The sequence below is a fragment of the Prionailurus bengalensis genome, chromosome D2 (assembly GCF_016509475.1).
Source record: "Prionailurus bengalensis isolate Pbe53 chromosome D2, Fcat_Pben_1.1_paternal_pri, whole genome shotgun sequence".
NCBI classification, from domain to species: Eukaryota; Metazoa; Chordata; class Mammalia; order Carnivora; family Felidae; genus Prionailurus; species Prionailurus bengalensis.
Window position 1 is genome coordinate 69142217 of NC_057351.1, and position 18434 is coordinate 69160650.

Genomic DNA, 18434 nt, shown 5'->3' on the forward strand with positions numbered 1-18434 from the left:
GGTGCTGACTTTGCTCTGGTCACGGGTTCTGTCTCTCTCCTTGCCTCTCTCTGTGCTATCTGCCCATCTCTTCGACCACCCTCCTCCCCGCATCCCTGGCTGCCACCTGCCACAGAAATTTCACTTCTAGCCCTTCTTTTGAAGACAACATTTGCAAAATCTCTTGTTAAAATGTAAATCTGCCATCTGCAAGAAGGGAGCAAAAGTCCTCAGTGTGACAGGCTGTTCTCATAGGTGAGAAGGAGAGTGAAGGTAAGAATCTCTTAATTTGAAGGTGAGATTAGGACAGAGGAGAGAATCCCAGATCAGAAGATATTAGCTTGTGGCAGTGTCCCCAAGCTCAGGAACCGGGCTGGCGGTGGCAGGATGGGTGAGCACAGAGCAGGTCTCTCTTCGCTTCAGCTCTGCTACCTGCTTTGTCAATTTCATAATTTTCCCTGGGGCGGCCCCGCCTCCCCGCCTCCCCGCCTGGGGTGGCTGGCTCTTGAACACATTCTGTCGCCCCGAGTGCCACTTCACAAGTCCAGGACAGGCTGGATTCTAAAAATCCCAGCTCTCACAATCCTGGCAGGCGGTCACAGTAGGTAGCACCACCAGTCCTTATGTGACCTAGCACCTGTGGGGCCTTGCCTTTGTTTTTGTTTTGTCGTCTTTTTCTTCCCCTAAACACAATGTGGAAGACACCAAGGAGTTGGGGACAGTCATCCCAGTCTCTGGAAGGTCAGTTTTCCTCCATAAAATGGCTCCAAATTCAGGTAATAGCCAATCAGGGAGCAGAAAAATGCTAAGGTGGCTGAAGCATTCTTGTGACCATGCCTGCTCCCACACACAATTCCTGAGCTCGGTTAGCCTTTGCTGGGGTGGAGGGAGAAAGTTCCAGATGCCAGCTAATGGCGGCAGCCCCAAAGTTCTCAGAGTTCTCAGGGCAACTATGATCTTTATCTGATAAAACTTGTTCTCTCAGGCTTGCTTTGTTCTCTCAATTTTAAAGTGGGAATGTTTGGTCTCATCTCTGAGATACTATTCCATAGGGCCCTGCAGTAAACTTTTTTTTTAATAGAATTTATTGTCAAATTGGCTTACATACAACACCCAGTGCTCATCCCAGCAAGTACCCTCCTCAATGCCCATTACCCACTTTCCCCTCTCTTCCACACCCCCCACCATCAACCCTCAGTTTGTTCTCTGTATTTAAGAGTCTTTCATGGTTTGCCTCCCTCTCTGTTTGTAACTATTTCTTCCCTTTCCCTTCCCCCGTGGTCTTCTGTTAAGTTTCTCAAGATCCACATATGAGTGAAAACATATGATATCTGTCCTTCTCTGATGGACTTATTTCACTCAGCATGATACCTTCTGGTTCCATCCACGTTGCTGCAATGGCATGATTTCATTCTTTCTCATTGCCAAGTAGTATTCCATTGTATATATAAACCACATCTTCTTTATCCGTTGAATCTTAGAGGTGACAGTAAAGGCAATTCAGAATTTGTGTTCTTGAGAACACCCAGATGTTCCTTTGCCGTCACCTCTACGGTTCCAGCCAGATTCAGTCTCTTTGAACCCCAAAGCTAGACTCGGGATGAAAGAGGGGTTTTGCATATTTTTATGGGGAAGCGGCAGCAGGAAATGCTGAGTGAACTGGGACAAGTCACTTTACCCTTGGGAGCTCCGATTTGCTTATCTGTAAAATGCTATGTCATGACATTGGTTGGATTAAATTCCATGATTTTCGCAAACAATCCAGTCTGAAAACTGTGAGGCAAGAGATGGAAGAGATGGCCTTAGCCAGAGTAAATTCCTAGGACTTGCCCAAACACTAGCTCCTTCTACTAGAGCAGTTTGAAGCCAGACATCGCTAGAAGCTACAAGAAAAGCTGGGTTGGGGAAAAAGCTTTGCTGCTTTCAGTTCCCTGAGATCTCCTCCTGGCCTCAATCTTCAGTGCTCACTTGCTACCATGCATCAGGTGCATTTTCCAGCATCCTTTCCATGTACCTGGCTGACATTGCCTCCAGTAAAAATGGTTTCTCCAAGGCTCCCTGGAGGAAAGGACATTGGACACAGCAAGCTGATGCTGTTGATCCCTGAGACTCTCCCGATGCTTCAAGAAAGCAAGCAATGAGCAAGGTGTAGCTGGTCAGCAGGAAATGTCATTCATGCAGAAAGCTTGATTTTTAAAATCTGCTCTGTCACCTCTACAGAGGTTCCCTGTTCTGTTTGTTTTATACTAGAAAAATCCAGCCAGAAGAGTCCTTCCTGACTCTTGGTCTGACTGGTCAGGAGAAGCTCTCCAGAGTGCCCTCCTCTGACAACCAGCTTAGTTTGGATCCAGAAAGGCTCTTCTAGGCCCTGTTGGGCCAAAAAACAAAAAGGCAATCATTTTGCAAAATTGTCTAGGAAATGATTAACCTGTTTCCTTTAATCCTTTCTGCCTTGTGGGAGGACATTCAAGTTGTGGCCAGGCGGGGTGGGGGGCGGGTAGAGAATGCACTGTATTATTTTCAACTTTGCTAAAGTAAACAGTAAGAGAAATTCTGTCCCGAGAGAGGTCCAACCCTGGTTTGTTGGAGGGTTAGAAGTGCGGGAGTGCATGCGTGTATGTGTGTGCGTCCTTTTGTAAACGCGACTATCGAGTAAAAAAAAATATATATGGCCATTTCCTCTAACTTTTTCTTTCTTCTTTCTTTTCTTTTTTTTTTTTAAGGCCTGAATTTCCTGCTGCTATTCACAAAGATGCTTTTTATCTTTAACTTCTTGTTTTCTCCACTTCCAACTCCGGCACTCATCTGCATCCTGACCTTAGGAACTGCCATCTTCCTGTGGCTGATCAACAGACCGCAGCCAGTCCTCCCTCCTGTGGATTTGAACAACCAGTCGGTGGGAATCGAGGTAACTGACCAATCCTCTTTCTAGTTTGATCAAGCGCAAAATGTAATCCAAGTCCTTGGCATAACTCAGGAGGAGAATCAGGTATAGCGTTGGAAAGGAAGCCTTTTAGGTTAACCATCGCCAGAAAATCTACAAATTTCAACTTCTATTACTGGCGTACTTTCTTTTTAACAGCCATAAAACCACAGCGAGGTTTTAGGATGCTAATAATCTGGATCAGGGTTGGTCAACTACAGCCCGTGGGCAGAATCCACCTTTATGTGAGCAACTAGCTAGCTAAGAATGGTTTTTACATCTTTTAAGAGATGTTAACCAAATAAAAAGAGATGTGCGCCACGAAGCCCCAAGTTTTTACTATGTAGCCCTCTATGGGAAAATTTTGCTGACCTGTTATCTAGGTGATAGAGCCAGTGTTGGTGGCAGGAGAAAGCCGTCATTGAGATACCCAATACCTGAGAATGGTAAAGAGGTAATTTCCTGAAGTTAAATTCTGGCTTTGGGTCCATATTCATTCTTAAAACTGGCAGAAGCTGAAGAGGGCTTTTTGCCTCAATTCCCCAACTTTCAGCAAGTCACACAGCTTCCTACCTCTCTGAGCAAAGGCAGAGCTCCCAGAATGTTCTCTTCCTCATTTTTTATAAGGCTAACCTCTTCTGATCGTTTCAGGAACTTCTTTCCTCTACTCGAGAATCTCCTCCAAGCTGCCTCCACTCTCCGCCACCCCCGCTTTTATCCTGGGATGTTTGCACATTCTTCGTTGACATCTTCCTATGCTGCTCATCCCACAGCTTCAGATCACCACCTCCTTTCAATCCTCCCGTTTTCCACCAGAGTTCTTTAAGAATAGCCTGTCGATGTCCTTTTCTGACCATTGACCCGCTGAGATCTCACCTGTGTTACTACCATCTCCCCAAGCTCCTCTGGCTCACGCATAACCTAACTTCAACATTCAATGATTTCTCCTTCAGCCTTCCTCTCACTTGACTTGAGAATTCATCTTTCTTAAAACTCCTCTTTTTGTCTTTCATAATATCCTTCAGTGAGATCTCTTCCTAATTGCAAGGTATTCTTTGTCACTTAGCTTCTTTCCTCCCCCTCGTCTAGAGTTTCCATCTCACCATCTCTTGATTTCTCTCACGCAAGGGTTGGTGAACACGTACCTAAAAGGTTATGACACCTGAATCTAACTTTCTAGTTCTGAAATCTCCCCAGTTCCAGTCCATCTCAGTGACACTCAAATTCAGCAGATCTCTGTATTTCATAGCTTCTCCCTTATGCACACACACACACATTTTCCTGTTTCCCCTTCTCTCAGTTAAGTGCATCTCTTCTCATCCGGTTACCAAAAGTTGAGTCTGAATCATCTTTCCTTCTTCCTTCTTCCTTATAAACAAAGAATTAAGACCCTATCTTCCTTTGCTAGACAGGGAACTTTGTTGTTGACGTCTTGAGTTAATGTGACATCTCCTGGAAATCTTCCCTGATGCTCTAGACTAAGTTAGGTCTCTTGTTGTAACCTCATGTGTTATCCCCTGTACTTTGTTGGCCCTTTTCTCGGCAGTAACTTACATTTTTAGGCATATCCCCAGCCACAATACCATCCCTCTTTAACACCTTGCTCTCTAGCTATCCACCAGGCTTGGCAATGTGTCTTCTCACCTCTGCGTCTTTATCCAGACCGTTTCTTCACTCTGAATTGTTCTCCTTTTCCTCCCCTCTACCAAAGTTACCAAACTATAACTTTTTGGTAGGGGCATCTGGGTGGCTCAGTTTGCTGGGCCTCCAACTTCAGCTCAGATCATGATCTCATGGCTCGTGAATCTGAGCCCCGCATTGGGCTCTGTGCTGACAGCTCGGAGCCTGGAGCCTGCTTCGGATTCTGTGTCTCCCTCTCTCTCTGCCCCTCCCCTGCTCACACTCTGTCTCTCTCTCTCTCAAAAATAAATAGACATTACAAAAAATTTTAAGAAACACCTAATCCCTAAGAATAAAATTACATTAAAAAAACTTTTTGGTAAATGCTTACTTATCTTCAAAGCCTCTATTAAGTATCATTTCTTTGCAACCTTTCTACTTAACCCAGAGTGGGTAGCATTATTCATCTCCCAGAATGTACATTGGTATTACAGTATGAACATCACAGTATTATAGTCGCATGTTTTCCCTTTTCACCTCCACTCCGTAGACTCTCATTTATGAGATGCTGATGGATGGTGACTTTGTCTTAACTCACTTTGCATCTGCAGTATTTGCACAGTGCTGGAACATAGTATGCATTTGACAGATGTTTAAACTTGGTGTGATTTTTTTAAAATATAAAATTATAGTATTATGTCTCCTCTGTGTGTGTGTGTGTGTGTGTGTGTGTGTGTGTGTGTCTAGATGGGTTGGAGGAGAGTGCCAAAAATGTAACTGTGACATTCACTGGGTTTCTATAATGTGGAGATACTACAATTTTGAGATTTAAAACTTCATTCAATAATAAAGGGGCCATTCCTGCGACCTCGATGTTCAGTATACATGGTTGAATATATAATATATGGTTGAATTGAAGAATTCAATCCATAGTGGTTTGGAAAGGGTGGGAGACACTCAGGCTTGGCCTAAACTTGGTCTTGTGTTTTAGGGAGGAGCACGGAAGGGTGCTGGCCAGAAGGACAATGACTCACATTACTACTTCTCAGATGCCAGGACGCTGTATGAAGTTTTCCAAAGAGGACTTGCTGTGTCTGGTAGGCCTGGAAGTCTAATCTTGACTGCAAGAAGACCAACGTGTGGTCTTGTTGTATACCTCTTCTCCCCTGTCTCCCTTCTTAAACCCAATGGTAGTCTGAGTAGAATGCTGACATACAAAATGCAGGAGACATAGCATCAGAATGGGGGGAGAGAACCAGTGTCAGACAGACTTGAGTTTAAAACCAGTTCTTCCCTTTCTGCTGTGTGACCTTGTACAAAATCACTTTGCCTCTGAATCTGTTCCTTACTTAACACAAAGAGGACCTCCCCGGCAAGTTGGTAAAGAGTTGACAATAATGTGGAGGAAAGTATTTTGATTAGCTCACGGGTCCATTATATTTGTTCAGAAATGGGATTTTCGTAAATGCAATTCCCTGAATTTACAGATGCAACATATGAGCCAGAATTGGCATCCAGGGCTCCCGATCTACCTTGTCCTTGACCCCGATCCTGGTCCATGCCACTACTCTTTAGTATCACAGAAGGCAATTATCTTTTGGACCTCCTTAGAAACACCACCACATGCACTTTGGCAGGTTCATTTGGTACATACCAAGGCTCACTACCTATATCTGTATTACTGAACACAAGGCGAGGCACACTAGTTTCCTTCCAAAATCAACCAGCTTATAGCTCTCCCTACATCTTTAGTCTTTGGTGACATTTTATCCAGACATGGGTTTGCCTGTGTGACATCTTTTTTTTTTTTAATTTTATTTATTTATTTTGAGGGAGTAAGAGAGAACAGAAGTGGGGGAGGGGAAGACAGAGAGACAGAGCGAGAGCGAGAGAGAGGGAGAGAGAGAGAATCCCAAGCAGGTTCTGCACGGTCAGCGCAGAGCCTGAAACAAGGCTCGAACTCATGAACCACAAGATCATGACCTGAGTCAAAGTTGGATGCCTAACTGACTGAGCCACCCGGGCGCCCTTGCCTCTGTGACTTCCTATCCCTTCTTCCCTTCTGCCTTTTACCTGTGGCAATATGTAACAGCCAACTCCTGCCAGGTGCAAATCGTGCAGGCACAACACACATCTAGCCTGTTAACCTCCCCTAAACCCTCATGAGTAGTTATTATTGCCTCTATTCTTAAAAATGAGGAAACAGCAAGTCAGAGGTTCGGGGACATTCCAAAGGTGATGGAACGAGAAAATGTTGCAGCTGATTCTGAAATCTGTCCGTTTGACTAGATTGTTCTATTTTCAGTCAGCTCTTAAGTGTTTTATGAAAGTAGTTGCTCCTTCAGACAAAGAAAGGCTTATTGTAAAGCAAACTTCTCTCTGAAGTCTCCAAAGGGGACTGTACTTGGTTATTTCTGGCTCTAGGTCAGCACTTAATTTAGACTTCCGTGCAAATGACAAAGAAACCCCCAACCAACCATCAGTTTCTTTACTTTTTGGCAACTTTAGATACAATATGGCTAACATAAAAGATTTTCCTTTGGAATTTTCTTTTTCTTTCTTTTTTTTTAAGTTTATTTATTTTTGGTAGGGGGAGGGGCAGAGAGAGAAAGAGAGAGATTCCCAAGGAGGCTCTGTGCTGATAGCGGGGCTTCATCTCATGAACATGACCTGAACCAAAAGCGAGAGCTGGACGCTCAACTGATGGAGCCACCCAGGCGCCCCTAGAACTTTCCCTTTTTCAAAATTTGCTTCAGTGAGTTTTCTTTACTGTGTTGTTATTGTAACTGGAAACAAGCCATTTAGCACATGATAAGTGGCATGTATGATACTTCATTGAGAAGAGGTTTTTCAAGGGGCGCCTGGGTGGCTCAGTTGGCTAAGCCTCCAACTTTGGCTCAGGTCATGATCTCACAGTTTGCGAGTTCGAGCCCCACGTCGGGCTCTGTGCTGACAGCTCGGAGTCTGGAGCCTGCTTCGTATTCTGTGTCTCCCTCTCTCTCTGCCCCTCCTCCACTCGCACTCTGTCTATCCCAAAAACAAAATTAAGAAGCATTACATAGTTTTCAAAAAAAGGAAGATGTTTTTTGATACGAAATTAAAACTAAGCAGATAAAGTTAAAAGGGTTTCTCTTGGAAGCAGGCACGTGAAACAGAAAATGACACGTCTGGTCCCAAGTGGAGATGAAAACATCAGCCCTAACATATGCTTTTAACCCCTACCCAATAGATGGTCTCTGTTGCAAATCATCTACAGGGAGTGTTTAAACTACACTCTCCTCTAGTTCTGCCCTGTTGCAGCAGATCAGAATTCCACACAGTGAGACCCAAGAATCTGAATCTTTGACAAAGCTTCCCAGGGGCTCTGGGAGCCAGAGTTTCCACTCTTACTTAGCTGAAGGCAGCAATTTGGCCAAGCAATTGTTCACCGGCAGGCTCTTTGTAGATGGCCGCACCTTAGAACAGAGGGACGAAGCTAATCAAAGGCAAGGCTGTTGCCTGGTCAGGACTTTGGCTAATCAGGCTGAAGCCGATTAGGGCACCGAGTTTAATGAGGCTTCAGTTGGTGCCCCTTTGGGCCAATTATTTGACTTGTTCCTTGGCCGTGGGCCTCTGCTAGAATGTTCATCATTAGGGAAGTGATGGGATGCAGAATGGTATTTCCACATTTATCACCATTCTCTTACTGAGTGGGCTTGAAGAAACTGCCCCAGTCCTTCATGATGCTTCGTGCCTTAGGGGTAGCAATAGTTACCCATATGCCCAGAGTCACATGCCATTGGTGCTAGCTATCACTAGTGAGGATTTTTTTTTAATTTTTTTTTTTCAACGTTTATTTATTTTTTGGGGGACAGAGAGAGACAGAGCATGAATGGGGGAGGGGCAGAGAGAGAGGGAGACACAGAATCGGAAACAGGCTCCAGGCTCTGAGCCATCAGCCCAGAGCCTGATGAGGGGCTGGAACACACGGACCGCGAGATCGTGTCCTGGCTGAAGTCGGACGCTTAACCGACTGCGCCACCCAGGCGCCCCACTAGTGAGGATTTTAATACAAGGGATCCCAGCAGTAGGCCACGGGAGGTGCGTTCTCCGGGATGGAGAAGTGGCTGGGAGCAGCTTGCAGACCAGCACGTGCCCGGCTTCCGGGAAAGTTAGTGTCAGGCTTGACTTCTTGCACATTCGTGCAGCTGTTTCAGCAGAAGGAAAAAGTAGCAACGTTTCCCATGGACAGTCTCCTCATTCATTTTTTAAATATGTCTTTAATCAGAGTGGTTCTCTCTTCCTGGCTTTCTTTCCCTTTCCTTCTGTCACTTAGGCTGGAAGTTCACTTATTTACCTCTGAATTCTTAGTAATTCTGTCTCAGAATGCTTCCTTTTGGCAAGATCCTAATTCCTCCAGCAATTTGGCTAGATCCTCTGGGTAAAATTTCCTTCACTTCCACTTTTCTATTTATAACTCTGTCTATTTCTGGCTTGGATGAGGGGGCTTCTCCGTTAGTTAGCGTTGCTCCCTAGCTCGACAACACCACTTCTGTGACTTTCAAAGCCGCGTTTACTGTTTGTTTCTAGCAAGTGGAGCTCCCAACCTTCAGCAATTAGGAAGCTTAATTCTTCTCTTGCCAAATGTACGCCACAATTGTAAAAATATCGAAGGTGAACGTATGTGTGCGTGTGTACAAGTGTGCAACTGTGTGTGCACGAGTGCACATATGCCACTATGGTTCCTTATGAGCCTCAGTATCTCAGAAGACATTCTATAAACAGGCTAAGTACATCAACAGGTGATTCAAGAGAGTAAATGAAATGAGGGGAAAGGGTACCACCTGAATAGCTGTTAAAGAAGCTTAGACGGAAGTACTTTTTTAAGCGTATCAAACCAGAAGGTGTGATAAAAAGATACTATTTAGTGTCTACTACTTGAAATGTCGCTGGTGGGAGAAAAGCCAATTGTCACAACTGCTTCGTGCAGCAGAGCTCCACTGACCGCCACAACCCCCGAGCCCTCCCCAGCCAAGTTGTTTCATTTCAGAGACTCCAAGAAAATGTCCTAAACTTGAAATTAGGATTTGAGAGTATTTATTATAGCATTATTTAAGGTGTCAAATTTGGAAACAACCTAAATACTCATACTGAGATAAATTCAACTGCAGTAGAACCCTTCATCAGATGGTCATATAAGGTCACTGAAATCTCTATAGAGAAGACCTGACAACATGGGAATTTTTAAGTCAAATGGGAGAAGGAAGCAGGATCCAAAGTGTATATGTGGAATGAACATAACCCTGTAAAATTATACAAAGGAACTATGAAAATAAAGATCAGTGTTAATGATATTTGTGTTTGATAATTTGATATTTGATAATGATAATGGTGTTTAGGTGATGGAATCATTGACAGCTCATATTTTGATTTTTTACATATTTTTATGAGCATACATTTCTCTTATTATAAGGAAGCTCAATCCAAGATTATCCAATATAGGTTCTTTGTGTTTCTTGTGGGATTTTACTTATTCACATCATATGGGTTGTCCATCCTGCCGGTTTTCTTCAAATGTCTGTTCCAATAAGGGTCACATATTACAACACCAAAACACCCTGAATGTTTGAAAACATTTCCTAAATGTTTCAAATGTAGTTCCAAATGCACTTCCTAAATATTTCTAATGTAGTTTGTAAAAACTCTTTCTGCCTTTGAGAACTGAGTACTTACTGCCTTTGAATTTCGTTCATAAGAGTAGCTCACATTCTTACTGGATTTCTCCTCCTTTGTGTCTTGTCTCTTCTGAATCTCCTGCTATATTCTATAGTCCAAAGGATTTGCAGATGGAGCTGATTTTCTTTTAATGTTATGTTTTTAGATAATGGGCCTTGCTTGGGATATAGAAAACCAAACCAGCCCTACAGATGGCTGTCTTACAAGCAGGTAAGTCATGCCCATGGTATTGGATAGATTCTTACTGTGGTATTCTGAGCTACTTTGGTCTCTTGACTGCTTTTCTTCTTTTTTTTTTTTTTCCCCCACCCCCACCCCCGTCTTGTAGGTGTCTGATCGAGCAGAATACCTGGGCTCCTGTCTCTTGCATAAAGGATATGGGCCATCAACAGACCAATTCATTGGCATCTTTGCTCAGAATAGGCCAGAGGTAACCATGTTGAAGTTAACTCCAGAAATGAGTCAGGGCTAGGTCTAAAGACTTAAACCCCACCCTGAAACCAATACTGTTATACTTGCTGATGACTTACCAAAACTATTTAAAGACCTCCTACTCTTTAAATATTGTTCCAGTGTAAAGAGTTACACCTCAGAGCCTCCTTAATCCCTGGTTGGATGTCTAATGATCTAAGTTGGTGACTGGATTTCTCTTATTTCCTAGCCCATTATGATTCACTTTAAGTCAGTCTCTGCCAAATGAGGAGAAAGTAAGGACGCTGTGGGGAGCTGGCAAATAAGAGCTTGTGGACATTGTAGAAAGGAGGGGAGGTGTTTGTATTAGAATTGGAACATTCATGTTGTACTTGAACTTGTCAAACAAGGTACCCATTGCTACTGAGAATGGCTATAACCATCTTTATATAGTGAGTTGAAAGATGTAGACATTAAGATGATTGGACTCAAGCTTTAGTTAAGTCATTAGGCCAGTATCCTCAGAGAAAGCCTTTGTATGCTTCAGAATAGTTGGAAGTCCTATGCTTACTAGAGCCAGTTGCTTAACCTAAAAGCTGAGAGGGCACTGGCTGTACTTTTGGGTGAATCTACACACTCCACTTTGTTACACCCAGCCTCAATAGGAAGAGATATCCTTGACTCTAATTTAGGAACTTAATGCCAAACCTGGTATATTAGTCCGCTTGTGCAACCACAACAAAATATCACAGACTGGGTGGCTTAACAATAGAACTTTATTTTCTCACGGTTCTGGAGGCTGAAAGTCCAAGATCAAGGTGTCAGCATGTTTGGTTTCTACTGAGCCTTCTCTTCTTGGCTTGCAGATGGCTGCCTTCAAACTGAGTCCTCACGTGGCCTCTTCTGTTATCCTTGGTGCCTCTTCCTCTTCTTATAAGGACACCAGTCATATTGGATCAGAGTTCCACCCTTAGGACCTTATTTATTACCTCTTGAAAGGCCCTATCTCCCAAAGCAGTCACATTGGGTGTTAGGGTTTCAGCATGATTTTCAGGGGGGTTGGGGGGTGGACACAACTCAGTCCGTAACACCTAGACTGAAATTTAAGGCCCACCACTCGCAGATGCTGACCCACCTTTCCAATTCATTTTGTATTAACCTTCACGCTTCTTGATGTATATACAGTGATGTTGTGCTATCCTTTGTTCATCCACTTCCTTCTTCCCTGAATGCCTGCTCTGCCTCCACCTCCATAGTCAAATCTTACCAGTCCTTCAAAGCCCTGCCCCATTTCCATCACTTTCCCCAAAGTAGTCCCAGATGGCCTTTACCCCACCCCAAAAGTGATCTCTCCTTCCTTTAAATTCCTTAAAACGAATGCTTTCTGTACCTCTTATGGATAGAACTTACTGCACTTCCACCTTTGGATTTTGGTCCTTTGTGTAGTAGTCGTCTCTGTGCCTAGCTTATCTCCTTTATTTAGCTGTACTCTACAGCATTAGCAATGGAAGTCTCTAGGGCCCCACGTGATTTCTTTTAACACGAAGGCCTCAAACAAGCATTTGTGGGCTGAATGACTGAAGTAATACTCTTCCCTTTCAAAGCGTTCTCTAGTTCTTACTGGAGCTTTTCTCCATACAGTGGATCATCTCTGAGTTGGCTTGTTACACATACTCCATGGTAGCCGTCCCCCTGTATGATACCTTGGGAGCAGACGCCATCATATACATTGTCAACAAGGGTAAAACTTTGCTATTAAATTATAACTTGATTCTGTGTTCATGCTGAGTGATTCCTCAATATCTGCTTTGGTTAACAGACTTGGAATGCTATGGCCAGAATGTGCTCAAGTCTTTCCTGTCCTGTAGTACCGAGGATATAATTTACAAGGAAGTTACCAAAAGCACAAGCAGGGATATGTACAGATAGAAAGTGCAATAAAATGTTCAAGGTGGCACGGTGTGACAGTATAGTTTAGAGATAAGATGCCTTACTTTGGCCACACTGGATAAAAGGTCATCGAGTGAGTGACTGAGTCATTTAATTGACTAAATCACTATGGAACTTCTGATTTCATTTCCTATCATTGTAAATCCAAGTCAGTACAGTTAGCCAGCATGCACCAATGTCCATGGTGAATTTGTAGAAAAAAATTACCATGGTTAGAGAAATAAGTACAAGCTCAAAGGTCAAGTAACAGCTCTTTCACATATCCAAGATCTTACCTTCTGTCCCAGAACTAGTAGGTTGAGTGAGTAGACCCATTTAAACTATAAACATAATCAGCAGTTGTTGTTTTTTTTTATTTTTACAAACAACTATCACAGCAAATGCTAACATTTAGAATCATAAAATGTTTGTCTGCTAAAATCCCATTTGTCCCTTTTCTCTTCTACTCCCTACTTCCCTCCCCCAAATAAAACACAGTGACAGGACCACACCTAAGTGATCCATGTTTGTTGTCTGTATTCTTAAGCAGAAAGAATTACATGACTCTAGAAACTGCAAACTGTGTTGGTAGCATGCATGAAAACTATGTGCTTCTGTTTCAATTAAGCTCATTTATTATCGATGGAATGCTTCAGGTTTTCTGCATTATAAATCTGATTTGCAGACATAATCTCCTTTGGGTACCCACTAGCTTTGAAATTTTCAAAAATCTCTTCCTTGTTGCAAGGCAATCAGGTACCTAGCAGGGCATGAAGGTGACCTCTGGCTCTGTTTCTGCTTCCAGCTAATATCTCTGCGGTGATCTGTGACACTCCCCAAAAGGCATCTCTCCTGATAGAGAATGTGAAGAAGGGCCTCACCCCAGGCCTGAAATTGATCATCCTCATGGATCCCTTTGAGGATGACCTAAAGGAAAGAGGAGAGAAAAATGGAGTTGAGATCTTATTGCTGTTTGATGCTGAGGTATGGGCTTTAAATTCAAATAATAGCTTTAAGAGGAGTAAATGAGATTCATGCCGTGAAGTTTGAGAATTATTTCTCTAAAACAATTCAGAAGCCATGCCAGAGGAGAAGAAAGGTCTGTGGTCAATGGGCACAGCCTTCTAAGTGGAGGATTTATGAATACTGAGGTCAGTGGTAGCTAAGGATGTGGGTCCTGGAGTCAGGTTACAGGGTTCATATTCCAGCTCCACATCTATTAGTCAGGTGACCTTAGGCAAGTTTCTCCACATCTCCCTTTTCCCCTCTGTAAAATAAGGATGAAATAGTCCCTAACTCACAGAGGAGTTGTAAAGTGTTAAATGTAAAGTGTTATATAAAGTGTTCAGGACAGCGACTGGTATATAGTGAGCCCTGAAATGTCAACTATTCCTATTATTCAGAAAGATTTAGTAATGGTCCTAGATGACTGGACCTCAAGAATACAATGGGAAGTTTGGACATCTGAAATCTGCCCGCTTGAGGCTGGTATTCTAGGGAAACCTTATGTTCCTCCCTGCCTGAATATTGGCTTCTAGGCCTGATCTGGGTTAGAGCATTGCTTTGATTCCCACAGAAAAGGGAGGTGTTTACATGGAAAAGGAAAGAGAGGGCTGTGTTTGTCATAAGTCTGTCCATCTTAACCGATGACTTCCTTTCTTGGCTTTCTGTTCACGTAGAATCTAGGCAAAGAGAACTTCAGAAAACCTATGGTAAGTTTTCTTCTGCCCAAAATTGAGTCTTGCCATATTCAACTCCCAAAGCTCTTGGTAGATTAATCCTTTGTGCTTCCTCCTCTAGCCCCCTAAACCAGAAGACCTGAGTATCATCTGCTTCACCAGTGGGACCACAGGTCAGTGCCCATGAAGCTGTCCCAGAGACCTCTGCTCAGCCAAAAACATAGTGTGAGTCACCACTGGTCTGGTAAATATACCCTATCCTTAGGGTCATACAACCTAAGTTTTGAGTATGGATGCCCACATGGAAAAATGTAAGTATAAGCAAGTAAACTTCATGGAACACACCGGGAGGTTTTTCCATGCTATGGACTTCAGGAACCATACAGATGGCATCAGAGTCAATTTTCTTCCCCAACCACCACTCTCTCAACTTGACACCACCAGAATGGTTTCAATCAAGGTGACTCAGGGACAGTTCTACACAGATCAGTGTGTGCCCATCCCTACCCCTGAAGCTACTTATCTGTTATAACTCCGAGTAGATTTAGATATGGCCCCATGTGCCAGTTTGTAATGTGATAGTTAGGAAATATAGTTAGGTCTGAAGTCTTAAACATGAAAACAGTGCAAGGTTGGGGGGGGGTGGGGGGTCACTTGGAGTTTTATTTTCGACTGTTGCAATGTGAGATTGTGGCTGTACCCTCTGTGGTAGTAGAAGTCTAGCAATGTTGTCAGCAGTAGTGTCTCTGGGTGCATTAATCATTCATAAACAGAGTCCTATACCATTCATAAAAAGACACAGTGACCAGAGAAGCTCTTGACTCTCTGGAACAGAACCATTTGAATGCAGCTTCTTATTTCACAACCAAAGGCTACCTATTAGTTACTTAAAGGGTCTTTTTTTCCATGTCCTATTTCCTACAGGTGACCCTAAAGGAGCCATGTTGACCCATGAAAATATTGTTGCAAACAGTTCTGCTTTCCTCAAATGTATGGAGGTCAGTGGTCAATTTAAAAAGAGGTATTCATTAAAATGTAAATCCGTCATAAGATTTTAATCTTGATGTTACAGGAGGCAGAGACAAAAAACAAAACAAAACCAAAAGCCACGTTAAAGGCCTGACAATGAATCAGTGTGGACAAATACTGGTGCATCTTTGTCCAGAGGACTGTGCATTTTCCAGCCTTGGTCTCTTAGAATCACTGCCTGTATCTACACTCAGTGAAGTTAAGGAGCACCTTAACTTCAGTCATACAGTGCAAAACCTGTGCAACTATGTGTGGCAATCCTGGAAATTTCTTTAAAATTAAAGATAAAATTTTGTTGAGATATTATTGACGTATTAATTTCAGGTGTACAACGTGATTCCATATATGTATGTACTGCAAAATGGTCCCTGTGATAAATTCCAAGTCCAACTTTCAAATCTGCAACACAGTATTATTAACTGTAGTTAATAGGAGCTGCTTTTAAATCTCCTTTAGAATAGAAAGTTAGCACTAATCCAATGGTGTCTCTTTCTTGTTCTGATCTATAGTGTATTTTCAAGCCCACCACTGAGGATGTGTCCATTTCCTACCTCCCCTTGGCTCATATGTTTGAGAGGATTGTACAGGTGAGTGACCTATGTTCCTACCACGTATGTGAAAAGGCAGTCTTGATTAGTAGTTCCATGTTTATTTCAAAGGCAGCTATACAACATTTGTGGTCCTTTCTCTAATCAGAAAGAAGCACACAGGGAGCTGGTGCAGTTGAGTCCTAACCCTGGCATTTACACTTCACTTGCTGCAAGCCTTTCTAGTTGTGTCTATGTATGTCCAGCAGAATTAAAGGTTGCTCCTGCCTTTACCCAGGGGCCTGTGAGTCCAGTGACGTCATAGCCAGGAGCTTACTATCTGCTCTCAATTCTATTTTGGGATAGGAATATTGTTTCTTCCTTTACATTTCATTTTGGTTAGAATTTTTTAAAAAGATCTAGGGTTAGGGGCACCTGGGTGGCTCAGTCAGTTGAGTGTTAGACTTCGGCTCAGGTCGTGATCTCACGGTTTGTGGGGGTGAGCCCCGCATCGGGCTCTGTGCTGACAGCTCAGAACCTGGAGCCTGCTTTGGATTCTGTGTGTGTGTGTGTCTCTCTCTCTGCCCCTCCCCCACTCATGCTCTAGGTCTCTCTCTCTCTCTCTCTCTCTCTCTCTCTCTCAAAAATAAATAAACATTAAAAATTAAAAAAAAAAAAAAGACCTAGGGTTAGAGAAAAGGAAGTTTCCCACAAAGGTGCAGAGAAGGAACATTTGATCCGGGTAAGATGTTCAGTATGTGTCAAGGTAGAGCCAGTTAGGATCATATGAATGCCAGAGAGCTGCTGCCTTTCTGTCAGTGGACTCCAGGCTTGTCAGGCAATTCTGGGGCTGATTTGAGAACGGAAAATAGTGCTGGCCTTCCCAAAACACATCTAGTAGTATGGATGGAAAATCCCCTCGCTGCTACTCACTTAAATACCTCTTCAACCAGTTTATCTGTTGATGCATGAAATGCCAAAATGAACAATTCAGTTCCTTGGGCTAAAGTAGTGGCATCTGATTAATAAAATATGAACTCTAATAAGCATACTTTTTCACATTCTAACACCTCCGACATTGAGATAGTCTTCCAACTGTAGGCATGTTCTGGTTTCAGTGGCAGGGTTTTTCTTAGTGCTACATGATGGACGGTCTCTTACAAAGGACAGTGTCTCGAACTGTCACTCAGAGCTACAGGTGGAATAGGGTGGGCCCTCCATCTCACGGTCTGTCTTCCCTGTCCTGCCACCTCAGCAGAAATGAGTTTCCACGGGGCGCCTGGGTGGCGCAGTCGGTTAAGCGTCCGACTTCAGCCAGGTCACGATCTCGCAGTCCGGGAGTTCGAGCCCCGCGTCAGGCTCTGGGCTGATGGCTCGGAGCCTGGAGCCTGTTTCCGATTCTGTGTCTCCCTCTCTCTCTGCCCCTCCCCTGTTCATGCTCTGTCTCTCTCTGTCCCAAAAATAAATAAACATTGAAAAAAAAAAATTAAAAAAAAAAAAAAGAAATGAGTTTCCAACCTGTCTTGGGCACAGGCTCTCAGAGTTCTGGGTATCTGAAATTTGTGGGGAGGGTGCTGTACAGAGAAAAGTGCCTGTGGATGGCAACCTAGTTCCTCAATTCTGCCCAAGACAGCCCCCCTCCCGCCACCATGAAGTGGGCCTTTGGCTCTGAGCTCTGCTCTTTGGTTTTGCTTTTAGACTGTCGTGTACTCTTGTGGTGCCAAAGTCGGTTTCTTCCAAGGAGATATTCGGTTGCTTCCTGATGACATGAAAACTCTGAAGCCCACAGTGTTTCCTTCTGTGCCTCGACTACTCAACAGAATCTACGATAAGGTGCCAACCTTGCTTCTGCGGGGCTTGCCCTGGAGATGAAGGAACGGTCTGTGGCTTAGGCCTAAGGTTTTTAGGGACTTTACGTTGCTAAGAAAGTTTTTCCACATACGCCCCATACTCTGCATGAGCATCCACCTAATAGCCACATTCACAAATGCAACTGTGAAAAACCACAATAAATGAAAACTCCTTTCATGTGGATAAGATCATTTGGACCAGATCCGGAGAAAGAGCTCAAGTCAGGGACTTAGGGAGCCCCTCAAAATTAAGCTGACTTATTGAGGAGTTGTTACTCTGGATTCATAATGCCTACAGACTCTTGAGTTTCTTGCTGAGGTACCAGGCCCGTGGGCAACATTTCATATGCATTCCACTATCTAATCCTTGCAAAAACACAGGAAATCCCATCCACACTTACTATTTCCAACTTCCAGCTGAGGAGACTGAGCCTTGGGGAGGGGAGAGGAGGAAGAAAGAAAAGAAAAAAAAAAAAAAAACCTGGCCAGAATCATAACCAATAAGGGTTTGGGCCAGAATCAAACTGTCACATAGTAGTTAGTTGTCATTGACCGCTCCTCTATTTTTCATTAGACTTTACAACACGGTGATTTTTCTAATTCAATTTAATCATTTCTCCTGCATTCATTAGCTGAGATTCTTCTAGAAAGATGTGACAAGTGTTCTTTCCCTTTATTTATCAATCTTTAGAATAATGAATTGGTGCCCCCAGAGATCTTCAGAAATGACCAAGATTTTTCATTTGTAATATTTTGAACTCGTGATTTGCAT

The 18434-nt window shown here is 43.3% G+C and overlaps 1 protein-coding gene across 5 annotated transcripts in view; it reads left to right on the forward strand.

Moving 5' to 3' along the window:
• Positions 1 to 18434, forward strand: part of ACSL5 (acyl-CoA synthetase long chain family member 5) — a 44955-nt gene that overhangs the window by 17210 nt on the left and 9311 nt on the right. For 4 of the 5 annotated variants that reach the window (XM_043597518.1, XM_043597516.1, XM_043597520.1 and 1 more), the window contains 11 exons: positions 2703 to 2887; positions 5514 to 5619; positions 10383 to 10447; positions 10566 to 10667; positions 12290 to 12389; positions 13383 to 13561; positions 14257 to 14289; positions 14378 to 14429; positions 15181 to 15254; positions 15795 to 15872; positions 17511 to 17645. In XM_043597518.1, coding sequence (XP_043453453.1) covers positions 2732 to 2887; positions 5514 to 5619; positions 10383 to 10447; positions 10566 to 10667; positions 12290 to 12389; positions 13383 to 13561; positions 14257 to 14289; positions 14378 to 14429; positions 15181 to 15254; positions 15795 to 15872; positions 17511 to 17645 — 1080 coding nt within the window. In that variant the 5' untranslated portion in view covers positions 2703 to 2731. Of the gene's footprint in view, positions 1 to 2459; positions 2570 to 2702; positions 2888 to 5513; positions 5620 to 10382; positions 10448 to 10565; positions 10668 to 12289; positions 12390 to 13382; positions 13562 to 14256; positions 14290 to 14377; positions 14430 to 15180; positions 15255 to 15794; positions 15873 to 17510; positions 17646 to 18434 lie in introns of those variants that run through there. The other variant, XM_043597519.1, reaches the window with a different exon arrangement.